The sequence below is a fragment of the Cetorhinus maximus genome, chromosome 23 (assembly GCF_964194155.1).
Source record: "Cetorhinus maximus chromosome 23, sCetMax3.hap1.1, whole genome shotgun sequence".
Lineage (NCBI taxonomy): Eukaryota > Metazoa > Chordata > Chondrichthyes > Lamniformes > Cetorhinidae > Cetorhinus > Cetorhinus maximus.
Window position 1 is genome coordinate 10,977,484 of NC_135901.1, and position 19,430 is coordinate 10,996,913.

Consider the following 19,430-nt stretch of genomic DNA (forward strand, 5'->3'; position numbering starts at 1 on the left):
CCCAAGTGAGAGTGTTCCAGTGCATTGACTGTGGAGAAAGCTTTAACAGGTTACACAGCTTGACAAAAACATGAGACCATTAACAGCAGGGAGAGACTGTACATGTGTTCTGTTTGTAGAAGTGTTTTCAACTGATTGTTGAAACTGGAGAGACACAAGGACACCCACACAATGGAGGAACCATGGAAGTGTAGGGACTGTGGGAAGGGATTCCAGAACCCATCTGCACTGGAAAATCATCGACGCAGTCACACCAGGGAGAGACCATTCACCTGCCCTGTTTGTGGGAAGGGATTCACTCTCTCAGGCAACCTGCAGATACACCAGCGAATTCACACCGGGAAGAGACCATTCACCTGCTCTGAGTGTGGGAAGGGATTCACTCAGTCATCTTCCCTGCAGAGACACCAGCGAGTTCATACTGGGCAGAGGCCGTTCACCTGCTCTGATTGTGGGAAGGCATTTACTCAGTTATCCAGCCTGCTGACACACCAGCGACTTCACACTGGGGAGCGGCCATTCACCTGCTCCGAGTGTGGGAAGGAATTCACTCAGTCATCCGCCCTGTGGATACACCAGCGAGTTCACACTGGGCAGAGGCCGTTCACCTGCTCTGACTGTGGGAAGGCATTTATTCAGTTATCCAGCCTGCTGACACACCAGCGAGTTCACACTGGGGAGAGGCCATTCACCTGCTCTGACTGTGGGAAAGGATTCACTCAGTCATCCAGCCTACTGACACACCAGCGACTTCATACCGGGGAGAGACCTTTCACTTGCTCTGAGTGTGGGAAGGGATTCAATCAGTCAACTAACTTGCTGACCCACTGGCGAGTTCACACAGGGGAGAGGCCGTTCACCTGCTCCAAGTGTAGGAAGGGATTCACTCATTTATCCACCCTGCGGAGACACCAGCGAGTTCACACTGGGGAGAGGCCGTTCACCTGCTCCAAGTGTGGGAAGGGATTCATTCAGTCAACCGCCCTGCAGGCACATCAGCGAGTTCACACCGGGGAGAGACCATTCACCTGCTCTGAGTGTGGGAAGGGATTCAGTGATTCATCCCACCTGCTGATGCACCAGCGAATTCACACTGGGGAGAGGCCGTTCACCTGCTGTAACTGCGCGAAGAGATTCAGACTTTCATCCACCCTGCTGAAGCACCAGCAAGTGCATGCTGAGGAGAGGCCATTCACCTGCTCCGCTTGTGGGAAGGGATTCACTCAGTCATCCAGCTTGATGAGACACCAGCGAGTTCACAGATGATTGCAGGGATTCCGCTGTTATTGCTGTTGTTAATCACATCCAGGACTGAACCATGTTCATTCTGACTGTTGGTGAAGTGGGAGGGTCAGAGGGCTTCTTTCCGCTGGGCTGGCTGGTCTCACGGCTTTGCTTCCAGTGAGCTGATGCTCTTTGAGCCTGGGAGTGCACATTCCCACTGAAATGAGCCACAAAGCTGATTAAGTACATTCATTATATCCTAAATAGTAAATAGTGTTTTTCCTACCACTACAGATAGATCACAAATAAATACATTTGTCTCTGTTCCATTGAGTCTACAGCACGGGGCCAGGCCAGTCGACTCAATTGGTCTATGTCAGTATTTATGCTCCACATGAGCCTCCGCTTCATCTCCCTCCATCAGCATATCTTTCTATTCCTATCTCCCTCGTGTATGTATCTAACCTCTGCTTAAATGTCTTCATGTTTTTCACCTCCACCACTCGCTGTGGGAGCAAGTTCCACATTCTCACCACTCACTGGGTAAAGAGGTTTGTCATGAAATCCCTATTGGATTATTGAATCCCTTCATAATCTTAAAGGCTCCCACCAGGTCACCCTTCAGTCTTCTCTCTTTTTTTCTGAAAAGTGTCAGTGAAGAAAATGCTTTCGGTTCTGGTATTGTTCTTTTTCTAAATGGAGATCACTAATGTTGACAGTACTCCCAGTTAGTCTAACCAAACAAGTTGAACAGAAACTCCTTGCTTTTCAATTCTATCCCTCTATAATGGAACCCTACATATGGACCATACATTAAAGGAAAGATGTGAATTCTTTGAGAGGCTGGAGACAGGATTTATGAGAACGGCACCAGGGGTGAGGGACTTCAGTTAGTTGGAGAGACTGGAGTAGATGAAATTGCTCTCTTTAGATCATAGAATTATGCATTCGGCCCATCAATTGCATGCCAGCTCTCCAGAGTGAATCAGTTAGTTCCATTGCCCCGTTCCATCCTCACGTACCTATAGGTTTATTTGTCCACCCAATTATCCCCGCTTCTCTTACCCTCGAGTGGAAGCAGATTCCAGGTCATGACCACTCACTTTAAATGCCTACGAGGCTCACAGAGCAAAGAGGGAGGCCATTATGCCCATCATGCTCATGGTGGCTCTTTGAAAAACAACCCAATTAATCCAGTCGCCCTGCAGTTTTCTTTTCCTTTCAAGAATCTGTCCAGATCCCTTTTTAAAGATAGAAGTGAATCTGCTTCTCGCACCATTTTCAGGCAGTGCGTTCCAAATCACAACAACTTGCTGTGTTTTAAAACAAATAATTCAGGATATTGTGTGTTTGAAGTTTCACATAGTATTCAAAATGGTGGCAAAGATGTGGTTATTACACAAAATTAAGGTTCAATCTTTATCAATGATCTTGACGAGGGGATTGTGTGTAATATATCCAATTTTCTGGACAATTATGAAACAATACGTTTCTATAGCACCTCTCAGGACCACAGGACCTCTTAAAGTGTTCTGCAGCCAATGAAGTAGTTTTGAAGTTTCATCATTGTAATGTATGAAACTATAGACAGGGCGGGATAGTCAAATTTCATTTTAAAATTCAATCACTTTCATCCTCTATTCACTGTTATAAGTAACAAGGTCAAGGAAGCCATTTTAAACTCTTAACATGTGGCTTCTTGAAACTTTTGTCCATTGTATAACTTTTCTTTATTAAATACCTATTGGTTTTGTATTAATAGCCAGTCATGAACCAGATGATTATTCAGTAATGAACCTTGAATAAGTTACCACTTAGTGAATCAATGTAATAGATAATTATATTATAAAGGGTGCATCTGCATTTTAAAAATGAACACCATATAAACTTATTTTTTCTAGAAACTGCAGAGCTAGCAGAAATTGTTTAAACAAATAAATTATTTTCTAATTTTGATAAGCTATAGGACATCATATTCTGCCAAAATCCAGTTTAAGAATAAGGCTCATGTTTAATCCAATCAAGATTAGTAAAAAATAAAGCTATTGTTTTCCATAATCTGTTGTTTTGAACCACTGTATCTTGTATTAACCAAATGTATTAATTAAATATTACTGTATTAACTATCAGTCAGTAACAGATGTTTAAGTAGTGAGCCTTAATTGAGTTACAATTAATAAATCAATAATGAATCAGTAGTTATAGTAAAAGACTGAGTTTTATTCACTGTAAAGATGTGAAACCTTCATTGCTGTGTATGTAAAGAATGTGCAATGAAGATAAATGTACTGGCAAGAGAGACCTTCAAGCTCTGATTAGCCTCAACATTTGAAACTGTCTGAAAACCTGTCATTGTATAGAATCAGATAAAGGGATAGTATGAAACAGTTCTATTGTCTTCCTGTCGATGATAATGAGAGAAGGTCGTGTAAGTAATTGTGAATACAATTAATCTAGCAACTAAATTGACCAATTGTCATGTTACAACAAGCCCCACTCTGATGTGAGGTAATGGTCACTTTGGGGATAAAAGTAGAGGTTCCAAAGGTCTTCCTTGCTAGCCAAGTACTGGAGATTCCCAAGGCTGAGTTCCAAGGAAATTACTGTCAAAGAAGGAGCCAGAGAGGGTGACGCTTCTACAGACTGATCACCCACATGAAGTTGTAAAAGTTAATGTCTTAAAATCGTTAAGTAAACCTTTATCTTATAATGTCTGGGGGAGGCAATGGTGTAGTGGTATTGTCGCTGGACTAGTAATCCAGAGACCCAGGGTAATGCTTTGGGGACCAGGGTTCCAATCCCACCATGGCAGATGATGGAATTTGAATTCAATAGGAATCTGAGATTAAAAGGCTGGTGATGACTCATGAAACCATTGTCAGGGAAGGAAATCTGCTGCCCTTACCTGATCTGGCCTGCATGTGACTCCAGACTCTTAAATGCCCCTCTGAACAAGGGCAGTTAGGGATGGGCAATAAATGCTGGCCTAGCCAGCGACGCCCACATCCCATGAATGAATAAAAAAAGTTTTTTTTTTAAGTTTACTATCCAGAGAAGTCTGCCTTTGCCTTAATTGGTTAAAATCTTGTTTGGACCAAAGTGAATTTATTAAGTGGCAGGCTGAAATCAATTAAGTTACAGATCGCAAGATCAGATAATATAAATCTTAAATTTAAGATATTACATTTATATAGTGTCTTTCACAACCACAATACATCACAAAATGAAGTACTTTTGAAGTGTAGTCACTGTCGTAAAGTTGGAAACATGGCAGCCAGTTTACACACAGCAAGACCCCACAAACATCAAGGTGATAATGAGCAGATGATCTGTTTTTAGTGATGTTGAATGATAAATATTGGCCGGGACACCTGGGATAGCTCCCCTGCTCTTCTTTATTGGCCATGGGAACTTCCATCTCCGCCCAAAGGGGTAGACAGGGCCCTTGAGTTAGCAATTCATCCAAAGAACAGCAGCTCCAACAGTGCAGCACTCCCTCAGTGCTCGCACTTGGAATATTGACTTTGCTTTTTGTCCTCAGGTCCCTGGAGTGAGTCTTCAGCCCTCAGCCTTCTAACTCAGAGATATGAGTGTGATCCACTAAGCCATGGCTGACAGTATAGACAATACAAAGTTAGGAAGGGAAAGTTATCCTTTAAATTCCCCACATTTTGCCTCTAGTGCCTAAATCTAATAATCAAAACTCCAATATAAATAACATGTATTTGACTGACAAATGTTAGTGTTGGCTTACAGCCACAAGTTTTGAGCTCCCATTTGAGCCTCTGGCTCCTTTCTGTCTCTTGCTCATGTCAATGATGGAGCTGAGGGCTGAATTTAGCTGAGAATAACAGGGTCTGCATCGCATTTCAGAAATTGCCATGGGTGTTGACTAATAGGAAGATGCTGGAAGGCTGATTGGGAAGTGGGCCTCCAACCAATTGAGGAAGGAGTGGGGGGGGGCGACCGGGGCTGATAGTCACGTGACCCCTGGGGTTCAGTTCCCCTGTGAGCAAAGCGGGGAGTGATGGGAACAGCGTACAGAGGAGCTGTAGAGAAACCATTTGGGTCCAGAACATTGTGCACATCCTTTTACTCTGGTTGTCTTTGATCCTTAAGTAATTTTCTTCTTTTTAACCATGTTCTGTTTCATGAATAAACTTTTATCAGAAAAAGTATTCGATTTTGCTGGGCTTTACATGATTAGATTTATGCACTTTAGAGAAGAGTGGGAGGCTCTTTAACAGAAAATGAGTCCCTCTAAGGTAAAGGAGCCACAGGGGGAGATGAGATTTTATTTTTGACACAGCGATGTTAGAAAATGGGGTTCAGGGAGTTAATTAACCCTTTGTCCCCCTTTCCCAAACTCTTAAATGATTCACAGTGATAACAATTATTGGTGACAGTGGCTAGATATTATTCAACTAAGAGCTGACACTTGCTCATGTCTGAGCAGTAGTATCAAAGTGCAGCAGCATTACCATTACACTCTGGATAGAAGCGCAATCTCCACTCAAATGCTCCCTGGTCTGTCCCAGACGCCATGGTTCCCACATAGAACCATAGAAAAGTTATAGCACAGAAGGAGGCCATTCGGCCCATCTTGTCCATGCCAGCCCGAAGACACCCAGCAAGTCATTTCTTCTCAGGTTCTGGGAGATTTGATAGAGGTGTACAAGATTATGACAAGTTTACATAAAGTGGACAAAGAACAGCTGTTCCCATTAATTGATGGTACAAGGATTGGGGGACACGGATTTAAGCTTTTGGGGAGGAGATGCAGGGGGATGTGAGGAAGAATATTTTACACAGTGAGTGGGAATGACCTGGAACTCACCGCTTATAAGGGCAGTGGAAAAGGAGACAATGAATAATTTCAAAAGGAAATTGGATGGACACTTGAGGGAAATAAACATTCAGGGTAACAGGGATAGAACAGGGCAATGGGACTGACTAGTTTGCTCTGTCGAGTCGACATAGACTCGATGGACTGAATGGCCTCCTTCTCTGCCCTAATGACTCTGTGATCGAAAGACAGAAATTTCAGCTGCTCCCGTCTCTCCGACTAACTGAAGACCCTTATCTCTGGTGCATTCTCACGATTCTCCTCTGCGCCCTCTCGCACAATTTCACATCTTGTCTAAAGTGCGGGGCTCAGATGTCGGGTTCCTTTCTAGAGGGACAGAATTGAAAAGCAGGGAGGTTATGTTCAACTTGTTTCGAACCGTGGTTAGACTACACTGGGAGGACTGTTAACATTTTTGATGTCCATTTAGAAAAGGGAAATAAAGGCACTGGAGAAGTGGCAACAAATATTCACAAGAATAATACCAGAAACGAGAGCATTTCAACCCTCGCGAAAGTCTGGGGCTGCTTTTCTCTAGAAAAGAGAAGTCTGAAGGGTGACCTGATGGGAGTCTTTAAGATTATGAAGGGGTTTAATAATCCAATGGGGATTTCATGAGAAACCTCTTTATCCAGTGAGTGGTGAGAATGTGGAACTCGCTATCACAGTGAGTGGTTGAGGTGAACAGCATGAATACATTTAAGGGGAAGCTAGATACAAACAAGAGGGAGAAAGGAATAGAAGGATATGCTGATGGGGGAGATGAAGAGGGGTGGGTGGAGGCTGATGTGGAGCACAAATACTGACATATACCAATGGAGCCGACTGGCCTGGCCATGTGCTGTAGACTCAATGGGAGAAAAACAAATTTATTTATTTTAGATCGACCTGGTAGGAACAACACTATTTACTATCCAGGATAAATAAATGTACTTCATCAGCTTTTGTGGATCATTTCAGTGGAAATGTGCTCTCCCACATTCAAAGAGCATCAGCCCACTGGAAGCAAAGTCATGAGACTGACCAGTCCATCAGAAAGAAACCCTCTGGCCCTACCAACTTTCAGAATGAACATGGTTCAGTTCTGGATGTGATTAACAGCAGCAATAGCAGCAGGATCCAATCTCTGGAAGCACTGGTGAGCTCGCTGATGTCTCAGCAGGTGTTGTGACTGTGTGAATTCCTTCCCACACTCGGAGCAGATGAATAGCTTCTCCCCACTGTGAACTCGCTGGTGTGTCACCAGTTGGATAACTGAGTGAATCCCTTCCCGCACTGAGAGCAGGGGAACGGCCTCTCCCCAGTGTGAATTCGCTGGTGTGTCTGCAGGCTGGATGACTGAGTAAATCCCTTCCCACACACAAAGCACATGAACGGCCTCTCCCCAGTGTGAACCCGCTGGTGTGAAAATAGGTTGGATGAATCACTGAATCCCTTCCCACACTGAGAACAGGTGAAGGCCCCCTCCCCACTGTGAACCTGCTGGTGTCTCAGCAGGTTGGATGATGAGGGAACCTCTTCCCACACACAGAGCAAGTGAATGGCCTCTCCGCAGTGTGAACTCGCTGGTGTATCAGTAGGTGGGATGACTGAGTGAATCCCTTCCCACACTCAGATCAGGTGAATGGCCTCTCCCCGGTGTGAACTCGCTGGTGTGTCAGCAGTGTGGATGATCGTGTGAATCCCTTCCCACACTCGGAGCAGGCGAACGGCCTCTCCCCAGTGTGATTGTGTCGATGAATTTCCAGCACAGACGGGGAACGGAATCCTTTCCCACAATCCCCACATTTCCACGGTTTCTCCATGGTTCAGGTGTCCCTGTGTTTCTTCAGGTTATTCCACAGTCAGTACACTGGAAAATTCTCACTTGGGTGTGTGTGTCTCAATGCTTTTCCAGTCACACTGATGTTTAAAACGTTTTGAAGCAATCAGAACAGACAAACATTTCTCCTTCTAGATTCAAAGGCTGATGATATTCAGCTCCCATGAATTGAATGACTGTCAGATCTTGACGTGATTTTTGTATGCCGATTTCTGTTTGCAAATCCTCCCCTTCTAATATCCTGTAAAAGGAGTTCACACATGTCATCAGTCTAGAATAAAAATTCAGAACAGACAATTCTAATTTCTAAGGAACATTCTTCCCTCTTACGCTCCAAAATGTGTAAATCTCCATCCCACACACTCTCCCTCCTTTCTAACTCTGCATTACCTAATGTTCACCCTCCCAATTCTCCTGAATGTGGCAAATCATGCTAATTGACAGTTCCACACTCACCGCTTCCTGTTCTGGACAGGGAGGCATGAAAATCTATCACAGGACTAAAAATGTGTGTAATATTCAGTACTCCAATACTGATATAGAGATACTGCACTCTATTGTGGAGCTGGAGGTACAGTACTCTATTGCTGAGTGATACAGTGCTCTACTACTGAGTTAGAGATACAGTACTCTATTACTGAGCTAGAGATACTATACTCTGATGTTGAGTTAGAGATACAGTACCCTAAAGCTGAGTTAGAGAGACAGTACTCTGCTGAGTTACAGACACAGTACTCTGATGCTGAGTTACAGACACAGTACTCTGATGCTGAGTTACAGATACAGTACTCTGATGCTGAGTTACAGATACAGTACTCTGATGCTGAGTTACAGATACAGTACTCTGATGTTGAGTTAGAGATACAGTACCCTAAAGCTGAGTTACAGATACAGTACTCTGATGCTGAGTTACAGATACAGTACTCTGATGCTGAGTTACAGATACAGTACTCTTAGATTTACTTGGAACTTGCTGCCTACGATGCTGGTAAAAGCAGATATTAACAATGATTTGAGGATGAAATGAGTAGGCATTTGAAGGAAATAAACTTGCAAGACTATGAGAATCTACAGGGTGAATGGAACTGCCTGGATTGCTTTATGGAGAGTGAGTGAGGACTAAGCTTGCCAACTGTGATGAAATGTATTCCTGGAGGTTTCACCGCATGATTTACCTCCATGTTCCAGCTGTTAATCAACCAACACAGCCAACCTTATGGCACACTGCCTTCCTATACCAACTGGAAAGCAAAAAGACTCATTACCCACTTGGATAATGCTCAACTGTCAGCCAAGCAGCCTTCCACGCCCTCCCCAGCTGCCCACCACCCCACCTCCATCCCCACACACATTTTCAATATTTTTATATCTGGCAAAGTGAAATGTTCTATGAAAATTACAAAAAAAAAATCTTTATTAATTTCCTGATGAATTTTCTCCAGGGTTGCACACAGCAGTGAACTGGAGAATGGTCTTCAATTCCTGGAGACTCCAGGCTAATCTTGGAGAATTGGCATGGACTCAAGTCACTGAATGCCAAAATGACTCTATGGTTGGAAATGTAAAATGCTACCACCTCATATATTACAAGAATAGAAATAATAATAAATGTACATGATTAAAGAACCATAAATAATATCTCTAATATGTATCATATAACAACACTCGACATAACTCTTCCAATATTAATTTACTGTCCCTTAAATGCCAGCCATCTCCTGGGGAAACCATCCCCTTAATTATGAACATTAAGAAAGAGACCATCCTTTTAGCCAGACAAATAAATGTGTCGAGCTGAGGGAGCAAAGGATCTCAATGTCTTTAAGAGTGAGAGATGGGCTAACCTTTCCAGAGTCTGCACCCTCCCTGGATTCACTTCATTTCCCTTCAGTTCCTGCAAATCAACAATTTAAACTCAGAATTAGAAAAGAAATGGAAAGGGGGAGAAAAGAAAGTGTTTTACTCACAGATGTTGGACACAGGAGGAAGTTTTCGTCTCTGTGAAGCTCAAGCGCTGGAGACACAAAGCCTGCGCTCTGATTGACTGGAGCACCAGAGTACTTCCGGTCCTCCAAGTCTTCCCATTGGTCAACATCTCAACATAATAAAAATTGGGGGGGAGATATGGGCTCTCCTCCACACATGCGCAGCTTCTCTCTCCCTTGGTCATGCGCAGTCCCGGGTCGCCTGCCGCGTGGCGGATGGAGCGGTTTCACCAGCGCGGAGGATTGTGGGAGCTATGGCCGCCATTACTCATCCGGATCCCAATCTCGAAGCTCGTCAGACCTGGATGAAATGTGGGGGTGGGAGGGCGCACTGACAGAAAGTATGTGGGTAGTTACTGTATTTTATTGTGACGCCCCCTTAGCCAATCAGTTTGTTAACTTCAAGCGTAAGGATATAGATTTAAATACAAGCGGAAAGTGCTGGAGATACGCAGGCCTCGGCTATTAAAGAAAAATATTCCAAGTGCTTTTTTAACCACCTTATCTACCTGTGCTGTTACCTTCAGGAGTCTGTAGGCATACACTCCAGGGTCCTTCTGTTCCTCTACATTTCTCACTATTCTACCATTTGTTCTGTATTCCCTTGCTTTGTTAGCCTTCCTCAAATTAATTACCTCAAAATTCTCTGGGATTGAACTCGGGGTTTCCCTCTTTAAACCTTTCCACCCCTCTAAATCAATGTCAGTACTGAGAGAATGCTGCACTGTCGGAGGTTCTGTATTTCAAATGAGAGGTTAAACTGGGGTCCCATCTGCCCTCTCATAGGTACATAATATATTTACAGCAGAGAAGGCCATTCGGTCCATCATGTCTGTGGCAGCCAAAAAAGAACAATCCAGTCTAACACCACCTTTCAGCTCCTGGTCTGTATCCCTGTAGGTTACATCACCTCAAGTTCATATCCAAGATTTTTTTTTAAATTATGATGAGGATTTCTGCATCTACCAACCTTTCAGGCAGTGAGTTCCAAACCTCCACACCTTCTGGGTGAAAAAATTACTCAACTCCCCTCTAATCCTTCCAGCAATGACTGTAAATCAATGCTCCCTGGTTACTGGCCTCTCTGCTATGGGAAATATTCACTCTATGTGGGCCCCTCAGAAATACATACAAATCTTCCTTCAGCCTCTTCTGTTCCAAAGGAAAAAAACCCAGCCTCTCCAATCCTTCCTCATTGTTAAAATTCTCCATTCTTGGTAACATCATCATAAATGTCCTCTGTACCCTCTCTGGTGCGATCACACTCTTCCTGTAATTTGGTAACCAGAACTGTACACAGTACTCCAGCTGTGGTCCAACTAGTGTTTTATACAATTCTAGCATAACCTCCCTGCTCTTATATTCTAGACCTCGGTTATTAAAGGAAAGTATCTACTGTGCTTTCTTAACCACCTTATCTACCTGTGCTGCTTCCTTCAGGGATGGTCGGAGATAAACTCCAAGGTCCCTCTGTTCCTCTACATTTTTCACTATCCTACCATATATTGTGGTAAATCCATTGCCTTGTTAGCCTTCACCAAATTCATTACCTCACTCTTCTCCGGGCTTGAATTCCATTTGTCACTTCTCTGCCCACCTGACCAGTCCATTGATATCTTCCTGTAGTCTAAAGCTTTCTTCCTCACTATCAAACCCACAGCCAATTTGTGCATCATCTGCAAACTTCTTAATCATAACTCCTATGTTTAAGTCTAAATCATTGATATATATCACAAACAGTAAGTGACGGGTATTGTTACCTGTGGAGCCCCACTGGAAACAGTCTTCCAATCACAAAAACATCTATTGAACATTACCTTTTGTTTCCTGCCACTGAGCCAGTATTGGATCAAACTTGCTACTTCCACTTGGATCCCATGAATGTTTAATTGACTGATCAGTTTGCCATATGGATCCTTATCAAAAGCCTTGCTAAAATCCATATCGGCCACAGCAAATGCAGTACCCTCATCAACCCTTCTTGTTATGTCCTCAAAAAATTAAATTGATTTAGTCAGACACAGCCTTCCCTTGACAAATCCATGCTGACTGTCCTTGAGTAATCCGTGCCTTTTCAAATCAGGATTTATACTGACAGTAACAAGGATTGGGAGAGACCTCAGTCAGTGTACTGAGAGAAACGCAGGGTGAGGGAGAGAGATAGTGAGAGGGAGAGACAGAGAGAGTGAGAGAGAGAACCCAGTTAGTGTACTGAGAGAAACACAGTGTGAGAGGGAGAGAAAGATAGCCCAGTTGGTGCACTGAGAGAAATAGTGTGAGGGAGAGAGAAAGACTTCAGTCAGTGAACTGAGAGAAACACAGTGTGAGGGAGAGGCAGAGAGAAACCCCAATTAGTGTACTGGGAGAAATACAAAGTGAAGGAAAGAGAGAGTGCAAATGTATGTCATCTTCCAGGCAATTTATCATTGTTTATGATAAATTGTTGGAGAGAGAAAAAAAATATTATTTCACCCAACCTCCCAATGTTGACAAATTATTTAAACAATTTGAATGTTCCTGGAAAAAAAAGAGACATGTCAAAGCTTTTCACCTAGCACTCATCAGGATAGATGCAAGAATACCATATTTCAAAGGGAACAATTAATACTGAGAAACAGGGTGCTGGTTGGATGGAAAGTCGAATCTGATTGGTCAAGATGTTGCGCTGGCGAATGCATCAGGGAACAATTGTCCCCCATGTTTTTGTTTAATTGAAAAGGTGCAATGCCTAGACAAATTCCTTTTGCCTGCAGAGGACCAGGCCATGCATATGAATATTAAAAAATCCAGGACAAAAACAGAATTACCTGGAAAAACTCAGCAGGTCTGGCAGCATCGGTGGAGAAGAAAAGAGTTGACGTTTCAGGTTCACATGACCCTTCAACAGAACTGAAGTATAGTTAGGAGAGGGGTGAAATATAAGTTGGTTTAAGGTGGGGGGCGGGGGGAGAGAAATTGAGGGTGGGGTGGTTGTAGGGACAAGCAAGCAGTGATAGGAGCAGATAATCAAAAGATGTCACAGACAAAAGGATCAAAGAGGTGTTGAATTTTTCCAGGTAATTCTGTTTTTCTTTTGGATTTCCAGCATCCGCAGTAGTTTTTTGTTTTTAAAAAATCCAGGATCTGGTTCCAGTCCACATGTTCACCAAATCTAATCATTTCTTCCTTCGGCCATATCTTATTTGTGTAGCACATTTTGTTCAAATCCATCCATTAGTTTTTTAGACATATTGTTACAGACAGACAAACAAACAGGGTTGAAAACAAACTCTGTAACTCCAAAGCTGAAAGAATAAATGTTCTTATTAAGAGTGTCCATCTCATTGAAGAGGCTTCAGGCAAATCCACATCCGGCAACCTGCTCTGAAAACTGTTGACATTTTGACAGCTGTGACAAATTCCACCCCAGCAGCAGAAACAATCCACAGCATTGTAAAACAATCACCATTCGAAATAAAACAAATCACAAAAATCGAAAAGAAAAAGTCAATTCTACCGATCTGCCAATGTGAGCAGATCCTTGAAAAAAATTCCAGGATCCCGATCTTCACCAAAAATAAATCAGTTCTTCTGTGGTTCATACCCTGTCAGTGTACCAGGTTCCGGTAAAATCTGCCATTAGTTTGTGAGATAAATTGCTTACAGACAAACAGAATAACAGGGATGAGAACATTACCTCCACCCATCTTCAGTGGCAGAGGTACTGTCAGTACATTGAGCCCCGATGTCTATTCTCAGCCAGCATTATACAGGGGGAAAGGAGTGGATTCTCAGACCAGAAAGATGATCCCACAATGTACTCAGTGGCCTCTGAAGGGAAGCAGCCTCAGTCCACAAGAAGTTCTTGCACCAGCCCCCACCACCCCCTCAGTCAGCTGGCTTGTGCTGGCTCCCGCTGGATGATCCCACATGGAATGAACATGGTTCTGTGCTGGATATAATTAACAGCAGCAATGACAGAAGAATCTAACCCATGCAGTCATCTATGAATTCGTCGGTGTCTCAGAAGGTTAGATATCCGAGTGAATGCCTTCCCACACAGGGAGCAAATGAACGGTCTCTCCCCAGTGTGAACTCGCTGATGTGTCAGCAGGGTGGATGAATCTCTGAATCTCTTCCCACACTCATAATAGGTGAATGGCCTCTCCCCGGTGTGCACTCGCTGGTGTTTCTGCAGGGTGGAAGAATCACTGAATCCCTTCCCACATTCAGCGCAGGTGAATGGCCTCTCCCCAGTGTGAACTCGCTGGTGTGTCAGCAGCGCAGATGAATGACTGAATCCCTTCCCACACTCACAGCAGGTGAACGGTCTCTCCCCAGTGTGACTGCGTCGATGAATCTCCAGTTTAGATGGGCATCTGAAATCTTTCCCACATTCCCCGCATTTCCACGGTTTCTCCATGGTGCCGGTGTCCTTGTGTCTCTCCAGGTTGGACAATCAGTTGAAGCCTCGCCCTCACACAGAACACATGTACAGTCCCTCCCCACTGTGAATGACGTGATTTTTTTTCAGGCTGTTTAAACAGGTTGAACTGGTTAAAATCTGTGCATTAGAACACCCTCACTCAGGTATTTGTGTGTCTCGGTGCTTTTCCAGTCACACTGATGTTTAAAACCTTTTGAAGCAGACATAACAGGCAAACATTTTACCCTCTAGGTTCAAAGGCTGATGATATTCAGGTCCTGATAAATCGAGTGACTGTCAGATCTTGAGGAAACATTTGGTTTGAGATTTCTGTCTACAAACCCTCTCCTTCCTAATATCCTGTAAAAGGAGTTTACAAAAATCATCACTGTCAGTACAGGATAGAAATTCAGAACAGACAATTCTAGTTTCTATGGAACGTTCATTCTTCTTTCATCCAAAAGTCATCCCAGACACCTCCTCCCCATTCTTACTTTGCCGCACATAACTTTGAACCTCCCAATTGTCCTGAAGGAGCGATTCATGCTGATCGACAGACCATGGTCAGTGCTGCATGTCCTGGAACCAGAGACCGAAAATGTTTATGGAGGCTGCTGGTATGTACATATAAGTGGACTAAAAATGTGTGACATATAGCACTGTATTTCTTAATGAGGGATACAGTAGGAAGGGGTGTGACGTCCACAATGGAATTCTGCCTGAATCAGCCAATAGGAATCACTCTGCTCCGCGGTGACGTCCTCGGGTTCCAGTCTGCAGGCCAGGCGCGCGGACACGGGAGCCCCACCCCCACCCATTGTTCCCCGACTCCTCGAGCCAAGGTTTCCAGGTAACCGGCTGCCGGCTCCAGCCAGAACGAGACGCCGCTCGGCGAACTCCTCCTCCCCCACACTGTCTACGGCGGCTGGCTGGTCCGAAAAGAGATCGAGCGCGACCGATGGCGGCAACTGCACTGCGCCTGCTCCGGACAGCGAAGGTCAGGTCAGCACCTCTTTCTGCGCCTGCGCGCTGGACTGTCAGCTGAGGGAGTGGAGGAGGGGAGTTTATAATCTGTGCTCCTTTATTTTCTTCCACGTCATGTAGTTTGACTTTAAACAGCACCGGATTTGTTCTTAGCTTCACAAACGAGGATAGGTCAGGTGGGCAGAGCAGTGGCAAATGGAATTCAACCCGGAAAAGTGTGAGTTAATGCACTTGGGGAGGACTAACAAGGCGAGGATGACACTGTGAATGGCAGGACCATGGAAAGTACTGAAGATCAGAGTGACCTTGGTGCGCATATCCACAGATCCCTGAGGGTAGCAGGGCAGGTAGATAAGGTGGTTAAGAAGGCATATGGGATACTTGCCTTTATTAGCCGAGGCATCGAATACAAGAGCAGGGAGGTTATGCTGGAACCGTATAAAACGCTGGTTAGGCTACAGCGAGAGTACTGTGTGCAGTTCTGGTCACCACATTATAGGAAGGATGTGATTGCACTGGAGAGGGTGCAGAGGGAGATTTACCAGGATGCTGCCTAGGCTGGAGGGTCTGAGCTGTGAGGAGAGATTGGATAGGCTGGGGTTGTTTTCCTTGGAGCAGCGAAGGTTGAGAGGGGGCCTGAAAGAGGTGCATAAGATTATGAGGGGCATAGATAGGGTGGATATGAAGATACTTTTTCCATCAGCAGAGGGGTCAATAAGGCAAGAGGTAGAAGGCTAAGAACAGAGTTGAGAAATTTTTTCACCCAGAGTCTAGTGAGGGTCTGGAACTCACTGCCTGAAAGGGTGGTTGAGTCAGAAACTCTGGTAACATTTAAGAGGTATTTAGATATTCACTTGCATTGCCATGGCCTCCAGGGCTATGGACCAAGTGCTGGAAAATGCGATTAGTGTAGCCAGATCTTTGTTGACCGGCGCGGACATGATGGGCTGAATGGCCTTCTTCTGTGCTGTAGACGTCTATGAGTCTATAAACACAGTAAAACTTCCTCCTCTGTCCAACATCTGTGGGTAAAACACTTTCTTTCTTCCCCCTGGGAAATACAGAGATATGTGGGACTCTGTAACTGGAATTAGTGCCATAAATGCTGAGGAGTGAAATGCTTTGATTTTGTTGAACCTGTTTGAATTATATGAGCTATTTTAAGTCAAATTTATCCTGTCTATTCAAATACTATTTGCCTTTTAGTTTGAGAATTACGGTAAATTTTTTTAAAAAGTGAAGCCTTGTCCTTCGGTTTATTCTGTTGGGGTTGTCTGGGAAATTGCTTATTTTAAGGGGATTGTAACGAGAGCAATATGTCAGTGTTGTTATATGATACATAGTAGATATATTGTTTATAGTTCTGTAATTTATTATTATTTCTAGTTTTGTAAAATAGTACGATAGCTACATTATTTATTTCCAGCCATAGAGTCCTTATGGCACAGCGGGATTCCAGTCGGCAGCTCGAGTCCATGCTGAATCTCTGTAGGGCAATCCAGTCTGTCCCATTCCCCCTCTATATCCTGTTCCCTTGCAAGTTTATTTCCTTCAAGTGTTCATCCAGTTTCATTTGGAAATCGTTAATCATCACTGTTTCCATCACCCTCATAGGCAGCGAGTCCCAGGTCATGACCACTCGCTGTCTAAATAAAGTTCTTCCTCACATCCCACCATATCTTACCTAAGTAATACAGAACTTTATATCACACAAATTTTTTGACCAATATACACAAATACATATATAGGCTAGCAGCCTGCATGAAGATTTTCAGGTCTCTTGTGTACAGGACAGGAAGTGGTGAGCGTCAATCTGCTGATCAGCCTGGAATGACACCTTCATGAGAACTAGATGGATGTATATTATTTACAGAGGAGTGAGAATGGAGAGAGATTGTTGGGGTCAGATATTTACAGGTTTTGGGGAATGAGAGAGGAAAGAATGTTCCACAGAAACTAGATTTTTCTTTTCTGAATTTCTACCCTGTACTGAAAGTGATGACTTTTGTAAACTCCATTTACAGAATATTAGAAGGGGAGGATTTGGAGACAGATACCAAACAAAGCGTCAAGGCCTGACAGAGTCACTCGATTGATTGGGACGTGAATACCATCAGCCTTTAAATCTAGATGGAGAAACATTTGTCTAGTCTGTCTCCTTCAAAAGGTTTTGAACATCAGTGCAACTAGAAAGGTACCAAGACACACACACACACTTGAGTGAGAGTGTTCCAGTGAACTGACTGTGGAAAGAGCTTTAACCAGTCACACATCCTGAAAAAACATTGCATCATTCACAGTGGGGAGAACCGTACAGATGTTCTTTTTGTGGGCAAGGCTTCAACTGATCATTGAATCTAGAGAGTCACAAGGACACCCTCACCATGGGGAAACCATGGAAATGTGGTGTCTGTGGAAAGGCATTCCAGTTCCCATCTGGGCTGGAAACTCATCGACGCGTTCACACAGGGGAGAGGCCTTTCACCTGCTCTGAGTGTGGGAAGGGGTTCAGTCAGTCATCCCATCCGCAGACACACCAGAGAGTTCATGCTGGGGAGAGACCATTCACCTGCTCTGACTGTGGGAAGGGATTCAGTCAGTCATCCAATCTGGTGACACACCAGAGAGTTCACGCTGGGGAGAGGTCATTCACCTGCTCTGATTGTGGGAAAGGATTCATTGATTCATCCGCCCTGCTGTTACTCCAGCGAGTTCACACTGGGGAGAGGCCATTCACCTGCTCCGAGTGTGGGAAGGGATATATTGATTCATCCACCCTGCTCGTACACCAGCGAGTTCACACTGGGGAGAGGCCGTTCACCTGCTCTGAGTGTGGCAAGGGATTCAATCAGTTATCCAGCCTTAAGACACACCTGTGCCTTCACACCAGTGAGAGACCATTCACATGCTCCGTATGTGGGAAGAGATTCACTCATTCATTCAGCCTGCTGACACATCAACGCATTCACAATGGGGAGAGGCCATTCACCTGCTCTGAGTGTGGGAAAAAATTCACTACTTCATCCAACCTGCAGAGACACCGGCGTGTTCACACTGAAGAGAGACCATTCGCCTGTTTTGAGTGTGGGAAAAGATTCACTCAGTTATCCAGCCTGCTGAAACACCAGCGGGTTCACACTGGGGAGAGGCCATTCATTTGCTCTGAGTGTGGGAAGGGATTCAGTGATTCATCTCACCTGCTGAGACACCAGTGAGTTCACAAGTGATTACAGGGGTTGGATTCTGCTGTTATTGCTGCTGTTAATCACATCCAGGACTGAACCATGTTCACTCTGACGGTTGGTGAAGTGGGAGGGTCAGAGGTTTCTTTCTGCTGGACAGGCCTCACAGCTTTGCTTCCAGTGGGCTGATGCTCTTTCAGCCTGTGAGTGCACGTTTCCACCGAAATGATCCACAAAAGCTGGTGAAGTATATTTATTTTATCCTGGGTAGTAAATAGTGTTTTGCCCACCACTACAGGTATATCTAAAATAAATACATTTGTCTCTGTTCCATTGAGTCTACAGCACAGGGACCAGGCCAGTCAGCTCAATCGGTCTATGTCAGTATTTATGTTCCAGATGAGCCTCCACTCCCCCCATCAGCATATCCTTCCATTCCTTTCTCCCTAATGTGTGTATCTAGCTTCCTCTTAAATATATTCATGCTATTCACCTCAACCACTCGCTGTGGTCGCAAGCTTCACATTCTCACCACTTGCTGGGTAGAGAGGTTTCTCATGAAATGCCTATTGGATTATTGAGCCTCTTTATAATCTTAAAGACTTCCATCAGGTCACCCTTCAGTCTTCTCTTTTCTAGAGGAAGGCAGCCCAGCCTTTCCTGAGGGTTAAACGCTCTCAGTTCTGGTCTGATCCTTCTGAATATTTTTGCCACCTTCTCCGGTGTGTCTGTCTCCTTTCTCTAAATGGAGATCACAAATATTGACTGTCCTCCCAGTGTCGTCTAACCATGGTTCCAAACCAGTGGAAGATAACCTTCCTGCTTCTCAATTCTATCCATAGAACCATAGAAAAGTTACGGTGCAGAAAGAGGCCATTCATCCCATCGTGTCTGCACCAGCCAAAAAAGAGAAATAAGAAACTAGCCGCTCATTTTAACCCAAACTTTCTAGCACCTGGTCCGTAGCCTTGCAGGTTACAGC

General features: G+C 44.3%; 2 protein-coding genes across 2 annotated transcripts in view; both read left to right on the plus strand.

Annotated features, from left to right (window-relative positions):
• LOC144698217 (uncharacterized) overlaps window positions 1-19,430 on the plus strand; it is a 141,715-nt gene that overhangs the window by 39,668 nt on the left and 82,617 nt on the right. The gene's annotated exons all lie outside the window — the stretch shown is intronic.
• The window catches only part of LOC144697800 (uncharacterized), a 56,659-nt gene that overhangs the window by 11,238 nt on the left and 25,991 nt on the right, over window positions 1-19,430 (plus strand). The window contains 3 exon segments of the mRNA XM_078569792.1: window positions 308-1,187; window positions 15,154-15,284; window positions 17,628-18,477. Coding sequence (XP_078425918.1) covers window positions 308-1,187; window positions 15,154-15,284; window positions 17,628-18,477 — 1,861 coding nt within the window.